The following is a 14,043-nucleotide window of genomic DNA, read 5'->3' as shown; positions in this document are numbered from 1 at the left end:
AGAAGCCGGGGGGGGGGGGGGGGGGGGGGGGGGGGGGGGGGGGGGGGGGGCAGCAGCAGCCCCACAATTAGATAAATTTCGTTATTTCATGTATTTAAGATCAACGTCAAGTACATGTGTATTTTCTGAACCGTGCCACCTTTCGAATGAATTAAAATGTGGCAAACATGTTACGGCAAACATCGGGGACTTATTTTAGATATTATTCAGTGGCAGCCTCATAGTTTTTTGGCGGTTCGCCACTTAAACATGATAGATTTTGAAGCAATATAATCATTTTGATGCATTGAAAGTGTTAGCTTACATGTTCCCGAACACTTCACCCTGGCGGTTGGCAGATAATTAGAAAACGGCCACCAGATATCTAAGTGGTGTCTGACAGATAATTAGAAGGCAGTCACCAGTTATCTAAGTGGCGGCTGGCAGATAATTAGACAACGGCCACCAGATATCTAAGTGGTGGCTGGCAGATAATTAGAAGACTGCCGCTGAATATTTAAGAGTCGACCGCCAGATATTCATGTTGTAGCTGCCAAATTTGTATGTAGACGGCCGCTAGATAAGATATTTTTGCATTTAAGAAAAAAAATTATATACGAATCTAAAACGGTAAAACATGACTTAATGTAACCATACTTTCCAAGGTCCAACTCTTAACTAAGTACAAGGTATATCAAAATGTTTACATAATGCAGTTGATTGGACGTGACAGCTGCCAATCAATATAAACAAGAAATAGAATATTTTTATCAATGATATTACTATGATGACCGGAAAAACTTCTCCATAATTTTCATCATCCAGCTTCATTTGAAAGTCTATGGTATGAGTTTGTCGGCCAGTTGACGACTTCTTGCACGAAAATTGTGATATTGGGAACAGGCCCTTCAATATCGAATCAACTGCGACATGTAAGTACCATAGGTTGTGGATGTAGGGAAATTGCTACCCAGAAATGAAAAATTCAAATTAGGAAAATAGAAATGTCACTCTGATTATACAGCTTTGTGGAAAGCTGCCCCTGTTGGTTTCGTTGTAGGATAAGATAAATAATCTCTGGTTATTTAAAGACATGCTATCATCAATATATCTGAAAGTGAAAGTGAGGGACTTTGCAAGGTCTGTGTTCTGATAAGCCCTTCGATAAATTCAGTGTCGGGTGGAAAACAAAAACAGAGCCAACAGAGGGACACAGTTCCCACAGGTAGGACAATAGTCCATTGGATGATCTTACCACCACACTCGACAAAGATGTTGTCAACCAGAAACTTTATCATTTAATGCTCTCCTCCGTATACATGTTTGATTTTGGCGTTATTTTTACCAAATACACTTCAGTATAGTTCACAACTATAAATTTATAACGCCGTTCCACCTTTCTTGGAGGATTAAGCTCTCGTAACAAGAGAACGAAGGCGTTCTCTCGGTTATAGGGATGGTGGTGTACAGATCAAGTTGATGATATATACCAAATGGTTAACCATTGGAAGATTGACATCAAACTGTATAGATGTAATGCTGTATTTCCAAAATAAGGCTACACGTGTTGTATTCTATCTTTGGAAATAAAAGGTGATGTTATAATTCATCACAAAGTTGTTTTTTATTTATTTATTTTATTGATTTATTGATTTTCTATTTACAGACAAATAAATATCTAGATTCAATTTCACTATTAATGATTCTATAGAAAGTCGAACACGAAATGGGTCCTTATCGCCTTCTAATAAAAAGTTATATAAAAAATAGTATAAAATTCTGTTAATGCTTTTTAGAAAGCAGTCCCGAATCTTTAGAATATACGTAATCAATTATCATCATCATCATCATCATTATTATAACAATCTTAACGGCCCGTCAACACATAAAAGGTCAGTGAGGTCAACAACTGGTGAAACACACAGATATCCAAAAAAAAATCACACCAAACAAACTAAAAGGTAAAAGACAAATGCTAAAAATAGTTATATACAAACAAAAGATTAATATTCGCGATCTGATTGCTTAACGCACTTGTGGGAAATCTATATGTCGATGCAATTTTATTCAAATTTAGATTATTTTACTGAACTCTTCTTGATTTCTTCATACCAATACTGGACAGTGTTTACTTATACAATACAATAGTGTTCTTGTCCAGACGTCATATAAGTGACACAATGGGAATATAGCTCAACTTGTGTTTTTGGTATTTCTGTGTTGCCTCCCTTGACCCAGTAGAAAAATGTTGACTATGTAATTTGAACTTCATTGCCAGCTGATTCAGAAACCATCTGTATTTAAACATTTCTTTCGACGAATTAGATTTTCTTGGAGGCTTTATGTTTCAGGCCCTTGAATGTATGATGCAGTTTGCTTCATGATTAAGCTTTGTATTTAGAAATACTATTCAATTGTGTCATTTTAAATATTTCTACCACAAGCATGCTGCCGTTTTCAATCAGGAACCAAAACTGAACAAAACACATCAAAAGTCAAGTCTGTATTTTTTCCTTTAATTATCTATAGATAATAACAGCATTCCATCGAGGCGTATCACATGTATAACTTAATAAGGGAAAAACACGTCTACAGAAAAAAACAATATCGAAATAAATCCGTCATATCCTATATTTTATTTCAAAGATTTTTATTATCACGAGTGCGGAATATATTCGTCGCAAAAACCCAGGTAAATTAAATAAAATCCTACGTATCACCTGTACCCTTCATCTACTTTAAAATCATACTGATCTCGGTAAATCAATTACCACTTTCTTTACGTTGATAAGGCAACAGATAATGATTTATCCTGGAGCTGAACTGTCGAGCAGTTTCTGAAAATGTTGAAATTTTGGAGGCGACTGACGAATATCAAACGTATTGGCAGAAATTGTAGATACAATAGAGCCTTATAGTGAATCTACTGCGCTATACAGCTGATTCGTCCTTCTAGGAGTCGTCAGTGATGCTACTGTAACAAAATAGGGCTTAGCGTAACACATCTGGTTGAAATAAGTTCGCTTAAACAATAGTTCGTTTAATGTTCAATAGTATATCAATAAAAACACATATAGGTAGTTCACAGGGGTGTGGATAATTACTTGGATATATACACTTAGGTTGGTGTAATCTGGGCCCCAAGAATCTTATCACTGGGTGTACAGCTTTGGCCAGTTAATTAATTAGAGACTATCCCCACTTCCTTGATAATTAAATTTATGTAATTTACCGTGCGGACAGCCACATAGTGGTGGAGTAATTATTAGGGCCTATTACAAGTAACAAATTTGCAGGAGGAATCTCAACTTTGCACCTCGAGTACAGGTGGCTATACTTTAACAATTGTATCATCTAGTAACAAGTGAAGTCCATATAAGGGGATAGCGGGACAGAATCGGTCAAGAGGAGATAAATAGAAGCTAGATTCTGGGAATAGGGGAGAAGGGTTTGGACACCCGACTGCACGGTCAGAGACAGCCTTGGGGAAGCCCACCAGGTTGACAGTTCTGATACGAGACACAATGTGAAGTACTAGTATATGAACTCTGAATGTTGATAAGATGTTGCTTTTGTACATGTAACATTATTATTATTCAACATGTAATAAACATGGCTATTACCAACAAGTACGTGTGATTACGCCCACTGTGTTACAGCTACACCATACAGCAGTTTCGTCCTTCTAGGAGTCGTCAGTGATGCTACATCATACAGCTGTTTCGTCCTTCTAGGAGTAGTCGGTGATGCTACATCATACAGCTGTTTCGTCCTTCTAGAATTCATAAGTGATGCTACATCATATAGCTATTTCGTAATTCTAGAATTCGTCAGAGATGATATATCATACAATTAATTTATCCTTCTAAGACAACTCAGTGATGGTACATCATACAGCTATTTCGTCCTTCTAGGAGTCGTCAGTGATGATACATCATACAGCTATTTCGTCCTTCTAGGAGTCGTCAGTGATGATACATCAGGAAGGCCAGACCAGAGAAAAAATGTACAGAGACAGGAGTCAAAACAGTAACAAAAAGATAGGTCAGAACAGAGACAGTAACAAACAGATAGGTCAGAACAGAGCAGTAACAAACAGATAGGTCAGAACAGAGACAGTAACAAACAGGTAGGTCAGAACAGAGACAGTAACAAACAGATAGGTCAGAACAGAGACAGTAACAAACAGGTCAGAACAGAGACAGTAACAAACAGATAGGTCAGAACAGAGACAGTAACAAACAGATAGGTCAGAACAGAGACAGTAGCAAACAGATAGGTCAGAACAGAGACAGTAGCAAACAGATAGGTCAGAACAGAGACAGTAGCAAACAGATAGGTCAGAACAGAGACAGTAGCAAACAGATAGGTCAGAACAGAGACAGTAGCAAACAGATAGTTTAGAACAGAGCCAATTTTGTACGTAGCCAAGAGAAACAGATAGGTGGGGACAGAAATAGTTTGTAAGGAGCCGTAATATGCTTGATTATTTTCCGAAGTATATCCGTTACCAGGTATTAGTCTCTGCTTGGTGTTTCCGGAACTGACGGCTTTCATACTGACAACATAGCTAGATTTTTCGATGTAAACTTTAAGCAGCCAGCTTAATTTTTAATTCATACTTTCTTTAATGACTGGAATCAGTTGCACTATCGTGCTGATTCCACAATAGCATGAATTATAATGAAAGAACAGCATTGTATTTTGCTACACGGATTTTACGACATGTGTAGCATAAGCAAGTGACATTTAAAATCGACCCTTGGATCCCCTTTATTCTCTCAGGTAAGTGTATATAAATATAAAACGCATTTGTTTGTTGAGGTTATGAGCACGTAATGTTAAATATTCTAGTTGTATCTTCACTTATTTACCTAATTTACAATAACGCGTGTCGCTATAGATTTTAGGTTTAACGTGTATATGTAGCATCAGGTAACCTGTGACGACGGCATTTCACAACAGGGCGTAGTGGTTCAGACAGGTTTCCGATAATAGGGTCACTTCACTACGTGGTATGGAAGAGTCGTCTGCTAGATTTTTATCGTATATATTTACCTGACATTACTTTACGAGGACTTTAGTATATCTTATACTCAGAACTTCAAAAATCGGACAAGAAAAGTAATATGTTCGCTTGACCACGTTTTAAATACTGGACGCGGGTAGCTTCATATAGGGTGTGTACCTTAAAACTAAATATCCATAACACCTGCTGGTATACAGGTAGCTCCATATTACCATATTTACCTTACTAAGTAATGTTCATAACACCTGCTGGTATACAGGTAGTTCCATATTACCATATTTGCCTTACTAAGTAATGTTCATAACACCTACTGTAACAAACGTAGATAAATATTACTGTATAAAACATGAACTAATGTTCAGGCAGCGTCATAACAAAATGATCAAAATAGACGGGCGCGACCTTTACTGGTAACGCTTTCAAATTTGGATATAAAGAAAGTGATTTTTAAGAATATTAAAAACATCGGCAACGATCCTTCGTTCACGGGATACAGAATTAGTAAAACAGGAAAGGGAGCATGAAAAGGCGATGTGGGAAAAGGCTAAAGAAAAACAAAGCCAGGATACGTCGGGGGAATACTTGTACAAAGTACGGGGACCACCCTGGGCGAGGAAAATTGTAAAATTAAAGGCTGCCAAAACCGGAAACTCCGAATAAGTGAGACACAGACCATATCAACTAACCAATCAGTCTATGTTAAACCAGAATCTTCAAGCTCTCAAATAGTAATGACAACATCTCCAAAAGTAGATTAAATGCCACACAGGACATCTTTAAAAGTATTGAATGTATGTATACTAATGCCGATAGTCTAACAAATAAAATAACTTAAAACGAGAATTAATTCAGCTCAGAAGTATATTGGTGTTGTTGGGTTACTGAAGTTTTTCCTAAAATAGGAGGTTTCTTCCCAGTAAAGCAGAACTTACAATTCCTGGTTACGACATTTTCATAAACGATGAGTCTGAACAGTGTAAGAGAGGAGTAGCACTTTATGCAGCAGTGGAAGTTAAATTCAATGAAAAATTTAAAGAAAGTATATGGGTAAAGGTAAAGCTCACGGAATCGGATTATCTTTTAGTTGGATGCGTATACCGGAGTCCAAATAGCGATAAAGACAACACGGGATTACTTCTAGAGCTTCTAAATAGCGCAACCACGAAAGACAAAGGTTACTCACATATTATGATAATGGGAGACTTTAACTTTCCAAAAATAAATTGGCAGTCTTGGAATACGACATCAGATGAAGGGAGTGAAGATTTTAAAGAAAACTTAAGAGTCAACTATTTATTCCAACATGTAGTCAATAATACAAGAAGGAGAATCGGGAGTGAACCTAGTACTCTAGATCTGATTATAACTAATGAAGAAGAAATGGTCAAGGATATTAAATATAACAGTCCCCTGGGTCACAGTGACCATGCGGTACTCGAATACAGCTTTGTTTGCTATGGAAACAGCATACGGTTTACTACACCAATTAAACAGCCCAATTATAAAAAGGCAGACTTTCCGAGTATGATGAAGGATATGAAAATCAGTTGGCAAAACGTACTAAACGGAGATCATAATGACATGTATGATTAATTCCTGGAAATTATATCTGGGAGCGTATCAAAACACGTTCCAATCTCAAGTCGTGGCAAGGCAAGTACAAGCTATCCACTTGAAAAGTCTTGTTGAGAAGATAAAGAAAAAAACATAGACTGTGGCAAAGATACATGGAAACAAAAGATGAAGATAAGTACAGAAATTATACCAAATGCCGTAACCAAGTGAAAAACGAGTTGAGAAAAGCAAGGAAAGTTATGGAGAGGGGGACATTTCCATTGATGCTAAACAAAACCCTAAGATATTTTGGAAATATGAGATATAGAAGAAGAAAGAGTAAAAAAGGAATTGTTAATGTTAAATCCAAGTAAATCGCAGGGCCCCGATAAAATACACCCCAAACTTTTAAAGGAATTAGCCAATTCAATATGTAAACCGTTCACAACTATTTTCAATGCATCCCTTCACCAAGGGACCGTTCCTCATTCATGGTAAACTGCAAATATAACGGCCATATTTAAAAAGGGCGATCGCTCAGACCATGCAAACTATAGACCAGTCAGTCTAACAAGTGTTGTCTGTAAAATAATGAAAAGATTAATTCGAAGCAAGATGATACTACATACGGAGGAAAAAATATTAAGTGATAATCAATTTGGAGTTTCGTCTGGGAGGTCAACATTGCTACAACTACTGAAAGTCATGGATGAATAGACTACAATTTTAGATAATGGCGGAGAATTGGATATAGTGTGCATGGACTTTATGAAGGCGTTTGATAAAGTTCCACAAAAACATCTAAACAAACTCCGAGGTTATGGTTTTAACACTCAGTTAGTTGGATGGATTGAAAGTTTTTTAACAGATCGGAAACATAGAGTTATTGTAAACGGTACACCATCAGCACAGCACAAAGTTATTAGCGGAATACCCCTAGGGAGCGTACTAGGTCCGATACTTTTCGTCATATATATTAACGATCTACCGGAATGCACATCTTTACCAACCTACATGTTTGCGGATGACACTAAACTATATAGAACAATATCGGATGGTAACGATGAGCACTTACTCCAAGAAGATCTCTGTAATTTGATGAAGTGGTCGGATAAGTGGTTATTACGATTCCATCCAAATAAATGTAAAGTTATGATTGTGTCAACAAAACATAAAAAGAGAATCGCAATATCATATAACAATGAAGGTAAAATCATAACATTGGAAACCATTGCATTGGAAAAAGACCTGGGAGTTGTGGTAGATCAAGATTTAAGTTTTACAACACATATCCAACAAGCAATAAATAAAGCTAATAGAATTGTAGGTGTCATAAGAAGATCATTTGTTTATTTTGACGAAAAATATGTTCAGGAATTTGTTTAAAGCTCTAGTACGACCGCACCTAGAGTACGGGGCAAGTGTTTGGTCCCCACACAGAATTAAGGACATCGAACGGTAGAAAACGTCCAGAGGAGATCGACAAAACAACTACCAGAATTTAATACAACTTTAAGCTACAATGAGAGGCTACGCCGTTTGAATCCCCCAACCTTGATATACAGGCGTCTACCTGGAGATATGATAAATGTGTTTAAGTTCATGAATGGGATATTTGATCCAAAGCTGGTGGAGGGAATGTTCGACCCTGCAGCGCAAGGAAAAACTCGTGGACATAGTAAAAATTATTTAAAAAACATTGTCATTTGAATGTCAGAAAACATTACTTTACTCAAAGAATAATTGATACTTGGAATAGTCTCCCTCAATGGTTAATTTCATCACTTAATGTTCATGATTTTGAAAAACACGTAGACGATTTCTGGAAAGATCTTGAACTGAAGTACGATCATACAGCGTCTGATATCCAGTCTAATATTATGTTTATATTAATACATTGTATTGATGTGAATACAGAGGCAGAAATGCCTGCGTTCACTATTATCCTATTAAATCCTATTTAAAAAATCCTATTGAATAACAAGTTCTTATTTTTCTTAGTCGCCTCTTGGGTCTTACGATTTAGGTCCTTAGTATTATTGACAAGTCTTTGAAAGACAGCTGTATGACACAGTTTATTGTTCGGATGTATTGCATCTAATTCTAAATTTGTGAAAGTGTTATTCACTTTTGTGTTTTTATGTAAATGTTTTAATAACATTTTTTATCAGTAAAAAGTAGACTATTATTAGTGCCACATTCACAATAATAAAACATTCTTACACCTTTCCAGGATCTGCGAAATTAAACTGATATGGCTGATCAAGGGGAACTGTATGAGAAGTCTTGGATTCTTCGGCACGTTCTAGACTGGTACATAGAGTCTCAGGAGACAGTAGCAATAGTAAGAAAGCTGAAACTTTTATCTGAGAAAATCGAAAATTCCAAAAGAAAACCGACGCAGTTGTTTTATACTGGCAGTGGTGGTGAGGGATCAACTGTTTTAGGCTCGGATACAGACATGATGTTTGCATATAGAGATGTCATAGTTTTATATCCAGGTCAAGCTGAATGGAATCCATCGGAAAGTAGCAATGAAACTATTTTGATAATGAGAGATGCTGACAGCAGACCAGGCTATGTAACTCTAGAATTACTTCATCTTGGAAAAAAGGCTCCAAAATGTTTGATCAAAGCAGTTTGTCAGCAAAGTGATAAAAAGTTTATATCAAGCGAAATATTCACCCAGTCGTGTACAGAAGAAATGGATGGCATCTTTCAGTTACAAATGGAATCCCATGGACCAGCTGCTACAATTAGAGATGAGCACAGCAATACACATTTTGATGCAGATACGGTGCTTGCTTTCTCGTTCCATAACTGGCCTAAGGAAGCAGAGGAATGGGTATGTAGGCCTCGCTTCCATAACTGGCCGGATAAAACTTTGATGGACCAGATAGTACAAGGTGGCTGCCATATTGTTCCTGTAGGAGATAAAACGTCTGATGACCCATTCCTACAATGGAGGATTTCTTTCGTAATCGCAGAGAGGAAATTAATTCATTCCCTCAATCATGTCCAATTTTTAGTTTACGGACTTTTCAAATGTGTCCTGAAACAAATTTCTGAAATGTTAAAACAGTTGCTAGGGAACACAGAAATCCTGTCGTCCTATATTGTAAAAACTGTTATATTACACGCTGTGGAAAACACGCCTGAATCACTATGGCAGGAAAAACACACATTCCTCTGTTTCATGTTCTGTTTAAACACGCTAATATCCTGGGTGAAGGCAGGATACTGTCCGAATTACTTCATCACCAACAACAATATGTTCCTCGGCAAAGTTCATGGTCAAAATCAAACAAAACTTGTCCGCTTTCTTATCGATTTCCATGACATGAAATGGAGCTGTCTGTCAGTGGGGACTTTTCTGCAGCCAACAATAGGAGAGATTGTTGACGATGTTTGTAACGGAGGATGGGAAATAATAACGCCTTCTCCAACAGATTGTGATAGTGATGTTCACATCATTGGGATCGCGTTAAAACCAACATACCCAGCGGATCTACTTTCCGTGTTTCAACCACTATTATCAGAATCAGAATCAGAATCGGATACTGATGAATTCCTGGATTGTGCACTTGCAGCACGAGTGATGTGGTTTTGGGGAATGGTATTATTTGAGAAACACACTGCAGTGAGGGGAAACAAACAGAAGTACAAATATCTTCGAAAATGCAGAAATCTACTTTCACCGTTTGCCTCCATTTGTAAAAGTCCAGGATCATTGATGCTAGCCACATATTACTACCAGATTGGGAATTACATGAAAGCACTTGAGTTATGTGGAAATCTGATATCGTCACCTCACGTTTTTCTTGGTCTTGGTACATATCTAAATGGTATGGAGAGGTATGAAGACCTCTATTGTGGGCGTGGCTATACTTTAATTCAGAAATCCCGAGAGGTATTTTTATCAAATATCGTGTTCATGCCAAATGCTCCGCACTTCTGTCCGCCTCAATTACACGAGGAAGTCGCAAAAGATGGCAAATCATTGTTCAATTTCATTCCTCCGCTCCCCTATGCGGTATTCCTCTCTTTTCTTTGTTACCATGAACTTGGTGACATCCGGAGACGTGATATAGCAATGAGAAATCTTCGGGCCGTGAAATATGACAGAGAACAAGGGGTTGGTCAATACTGGATTGTGCACAATTTTTTGGGGATATGCTATGAAATAATGAGGGATAAAGGGAAGGCACTCAGGGAATACAGAAATTCTCTAGGTGTTCGGAACTTAAGCAAGGCTCAAAACCCAGCCAAGAAAAAAATACAACGTTTACAGAAGGAATAGTCTGAGAATCATTTTAAAATGATGCTGATACATATATATCACTTTTTTATCAACTAATCACTGGTAAAAACTTGAAACGCCAACAGCTTGTCATGGCCATCATACAACACATGGCGGCTTTTACGTTCAGGCAGATGATTGATGTTGTCTCTGGAGACATCTATGCCAAAAGCATGGCATTAACAGCAATCAAATAACAAAGCGGAGATAATGATGATGATGAAGATCTTTGTGAGATTTTCCGCTTCACTGGTCTCCTCTTTCCACTTGGCTAATCATATAGCGGTAATGAAAGTTATATATAGGCCTATGGCAGGTCGAATTTTCAATCTATTGAATCAACTACATTTACAATAATGTCCCAAATACCTGTAGTGGTCAATTCTGTAAAGAACTTTACATTTGAAATAAACATGCTTCTAACTTGCTCGATTCATTATTATAACCCTTGCAACTTGTACAGATTGTGAAGACAACATGGCATTAATGTGACACTTGCACAACACTACAGTATTGACAACAGGATATCGATGTAACACTTGTACAACACTTATAGTATAGACAACACGACATCAATGTAACACTTGTACATCACTTATAGTATAGACAACAGGACATCAATGTAACACTTGTACATCACTTATAGTATAGACAACAGGACATCAATGTAACACTTGTACATCACTTATAGTATAGACAACAGGACATCAATGTAACACTTGTACATCACTTATAGTATAGACAACAGGACATCAATGTAACACTTGTACATCACTTATAGTATAGACAACAGGACATCAATGTAACACCTGTACATCACTTATAGTATAGACAACAGGACATCAATGTAAGACGACTTGTGCAACACTTATAGTATAGACAACAGGACATCAATGTAACACCTGTACAACACTTATAGTATAGACAACAGGACATCAATGTAACACTTGTATATGCTTATAGTATAGACAACAGGACATCAATGTAACACCTGTACAACACTTATAGTATAGACAACAGGACATCAATGTAACACTTCTACAACACTTATAGTATAGACAACAGGACATCAATGTAACACTTGTACATCACTTATAGTATAGACAACAGGACATCAATGTAACACCTGTACAACACTTATAGTATAGACAACAGGACATCAATGTAACACTTGTACAACACTTATAGTATAGACAACAGGACATCAATGTAACACTTCTACAACACTTATAGTATAGACAACATGACATCAATGTAACACCTGTACAACACTTATAGTATAGACAACAGGACATCAATGTAACACTTGTATATCACTTATAGTATAGACAACAGGACATCAATGTAACACCTGTACAACACTTATAGTATAGACAACAGGACATCAATGTAAGACGACTTGTGCAACACTTATAGTATAGACAACAGGGCATCAATGTAACACTTCTACAACACTTATAGTATAGACAACAGGACATCAATGTAAGACGACTTGTGCAACAATGTAACACCTGTACAACACTTATAGTGTAGACAACAGGACATCAATGTAACACTTGTACAACATTTATAGTATAGACACCAATCAGGTCATCAATGTAACACTTGTACGTCGCTTATAGTATAGACAACAGGACATCAATGTAACACTTGTACAACATTTATAGTATAGACACCAAACAGGGCATCAATGTAACACTTGTACATCGCTTATAGTATAGACAATAGGACATCAATGTAACACTTGTACAACAATTATAGTATAGACAACAGGGCATCAATGCAACACTTGCGGTGGTGTCCGTTGTCCATCTGGTGTCCGGTGTCATTTGATTCCTTTAAAATACTTCTTTTATTAGAAGCAGACAAGTCTTTGCGGTCTATAGAACTGGCCAGTAACAGGGTTAGGTTATGTTTAAATGAATTTGATATCATTTTAAGGACACATGAGTCTTTTGTATTGAAGTGTCCAGAATTATATTCTGCCAGTGGCATGCTGAGGTCAAGAACTTACCCAATTGGGGAACCTAGGCTTTCATTCAATGTTATCAGGATCAAATTTGTGCAAATGATTTTTTTCTTTTCAATATTTACCATTTTATGGCATTCCTACGATGTAACTTTACCGGTCAGGTGTGTATTACCAGCCTATGACTGCCAGCGGCGAAGGAATATTGAAAGCGGTTTGAATGGTTTGGAGTTTCACTCCCTTATAACAAAACTAAAATTGAAAATGATAAATGTAAGCATTGAAATTCTTTTAGGTTGCATTCATGGGCATATGAATGACAAAAGGATACAGGCAAATGCAACATTGAGCGCGGACGCTTTACTTTTGGCATTTATATGCCCATGAATGCCAACTGAAAGCAGTTCAATATGTAATTAATCATGATGGTATGAAAGTCTCAATCATTGTTAACTTACTTGACCCATTATCAAGAATTGAACATGAACGTTTTCTTAATAGATAATAACTTATCCTCATGAACTAGAGAACTGGTATGTTCATAATGATTATCCAATGTTTTAACTTTTGAGTAGGCTGGCTTTTAGAGACACGCAATATCCATAACTTTGGGCTAAACATTTATTATAAAAGTATTTTTTGTTTTCATATTTCTTTATGAATGAAATATGTATATACATAGGAACGTGTTCTTCAGGCTGTTATTGTCAATAGAATAAAAGTTCTTATGAAACGACCGGTAGCACATTTGATTGTGACGTTTCGATGACTACACGGTCACCTTCAACAGACAAATGAAAATAGGCCGAAAATAGTATGACGAGATGGTAAACAATTTAACGACCAAAATACACAAAATCATAATGTACTCTAGCGGATTCGGCTACGTTTTGTTTAACACTTGGTCATAAATGTGCGAGAGTCTGCAGCTGATCCAGCACTTGGAATCATTCAGAGCCACCTAGAGCAAGACCGGTCACAGCGAAAGAACACCACTCTTATATAATTTGCCCTCCGGAATACCATCTATTTTCAACGGTTTTCACCGCCATGTGCAGCCCAGTATCTCTGATTGTGGCCAACTTCTTCAAAGAGTACTTGAAGAAGCTATAGTCATGACCCCTGTAGAATGCAAACCCAGCCTGTGGAAGTGGTATGTTAATGATATAATAATCACGGAAGGATCAGTAACGTAGATATCACAAATAAACA

General features: G+C 37.0%; 1 protein-coding gene across 1 annotated transcript; it reads left to right on the top strand.

Annotated features, from left to right (window-relative positions):
* The first annotated feature begins 8,816 nt into the window (after positions 1–8,816).
* Positions 8,817–10,862, top strand: LOC132561420 (uncharacterized). Its single transcript, XM_060226149.1, has one exon. It carries the CDS (start codon positions 8,817–8,819, stop codon positions 10,860–10,862), a length of 2,046 nt encoding a protein of 681 aa, XP_060082132.1.
* Positions 10,863–14,043: the final 3,181 nt, after the last annotated feature.

The sequence above is a fragment of the Ylistrum balloti genome, unplaced genomic scaffold, assembly GCF_031769215.1.
Source record: "Ylistrum balloti isolate Yb309-2 unplaced genomic scaffold, AGI_CSIRO_Ybal_v1 Utg371204, whole genome shotgun sequence".
In the NCBI taxonomy this organism is placed as follows: Eukaryota; Metazoa; Mollusca; class Bivalvia; order Pectinida; family Pectinidae; genus Ylistrum; species Ylistrum balloti.
This window is presented reverse-complemented; position numbering and strand designations above follow the sequence as displayed.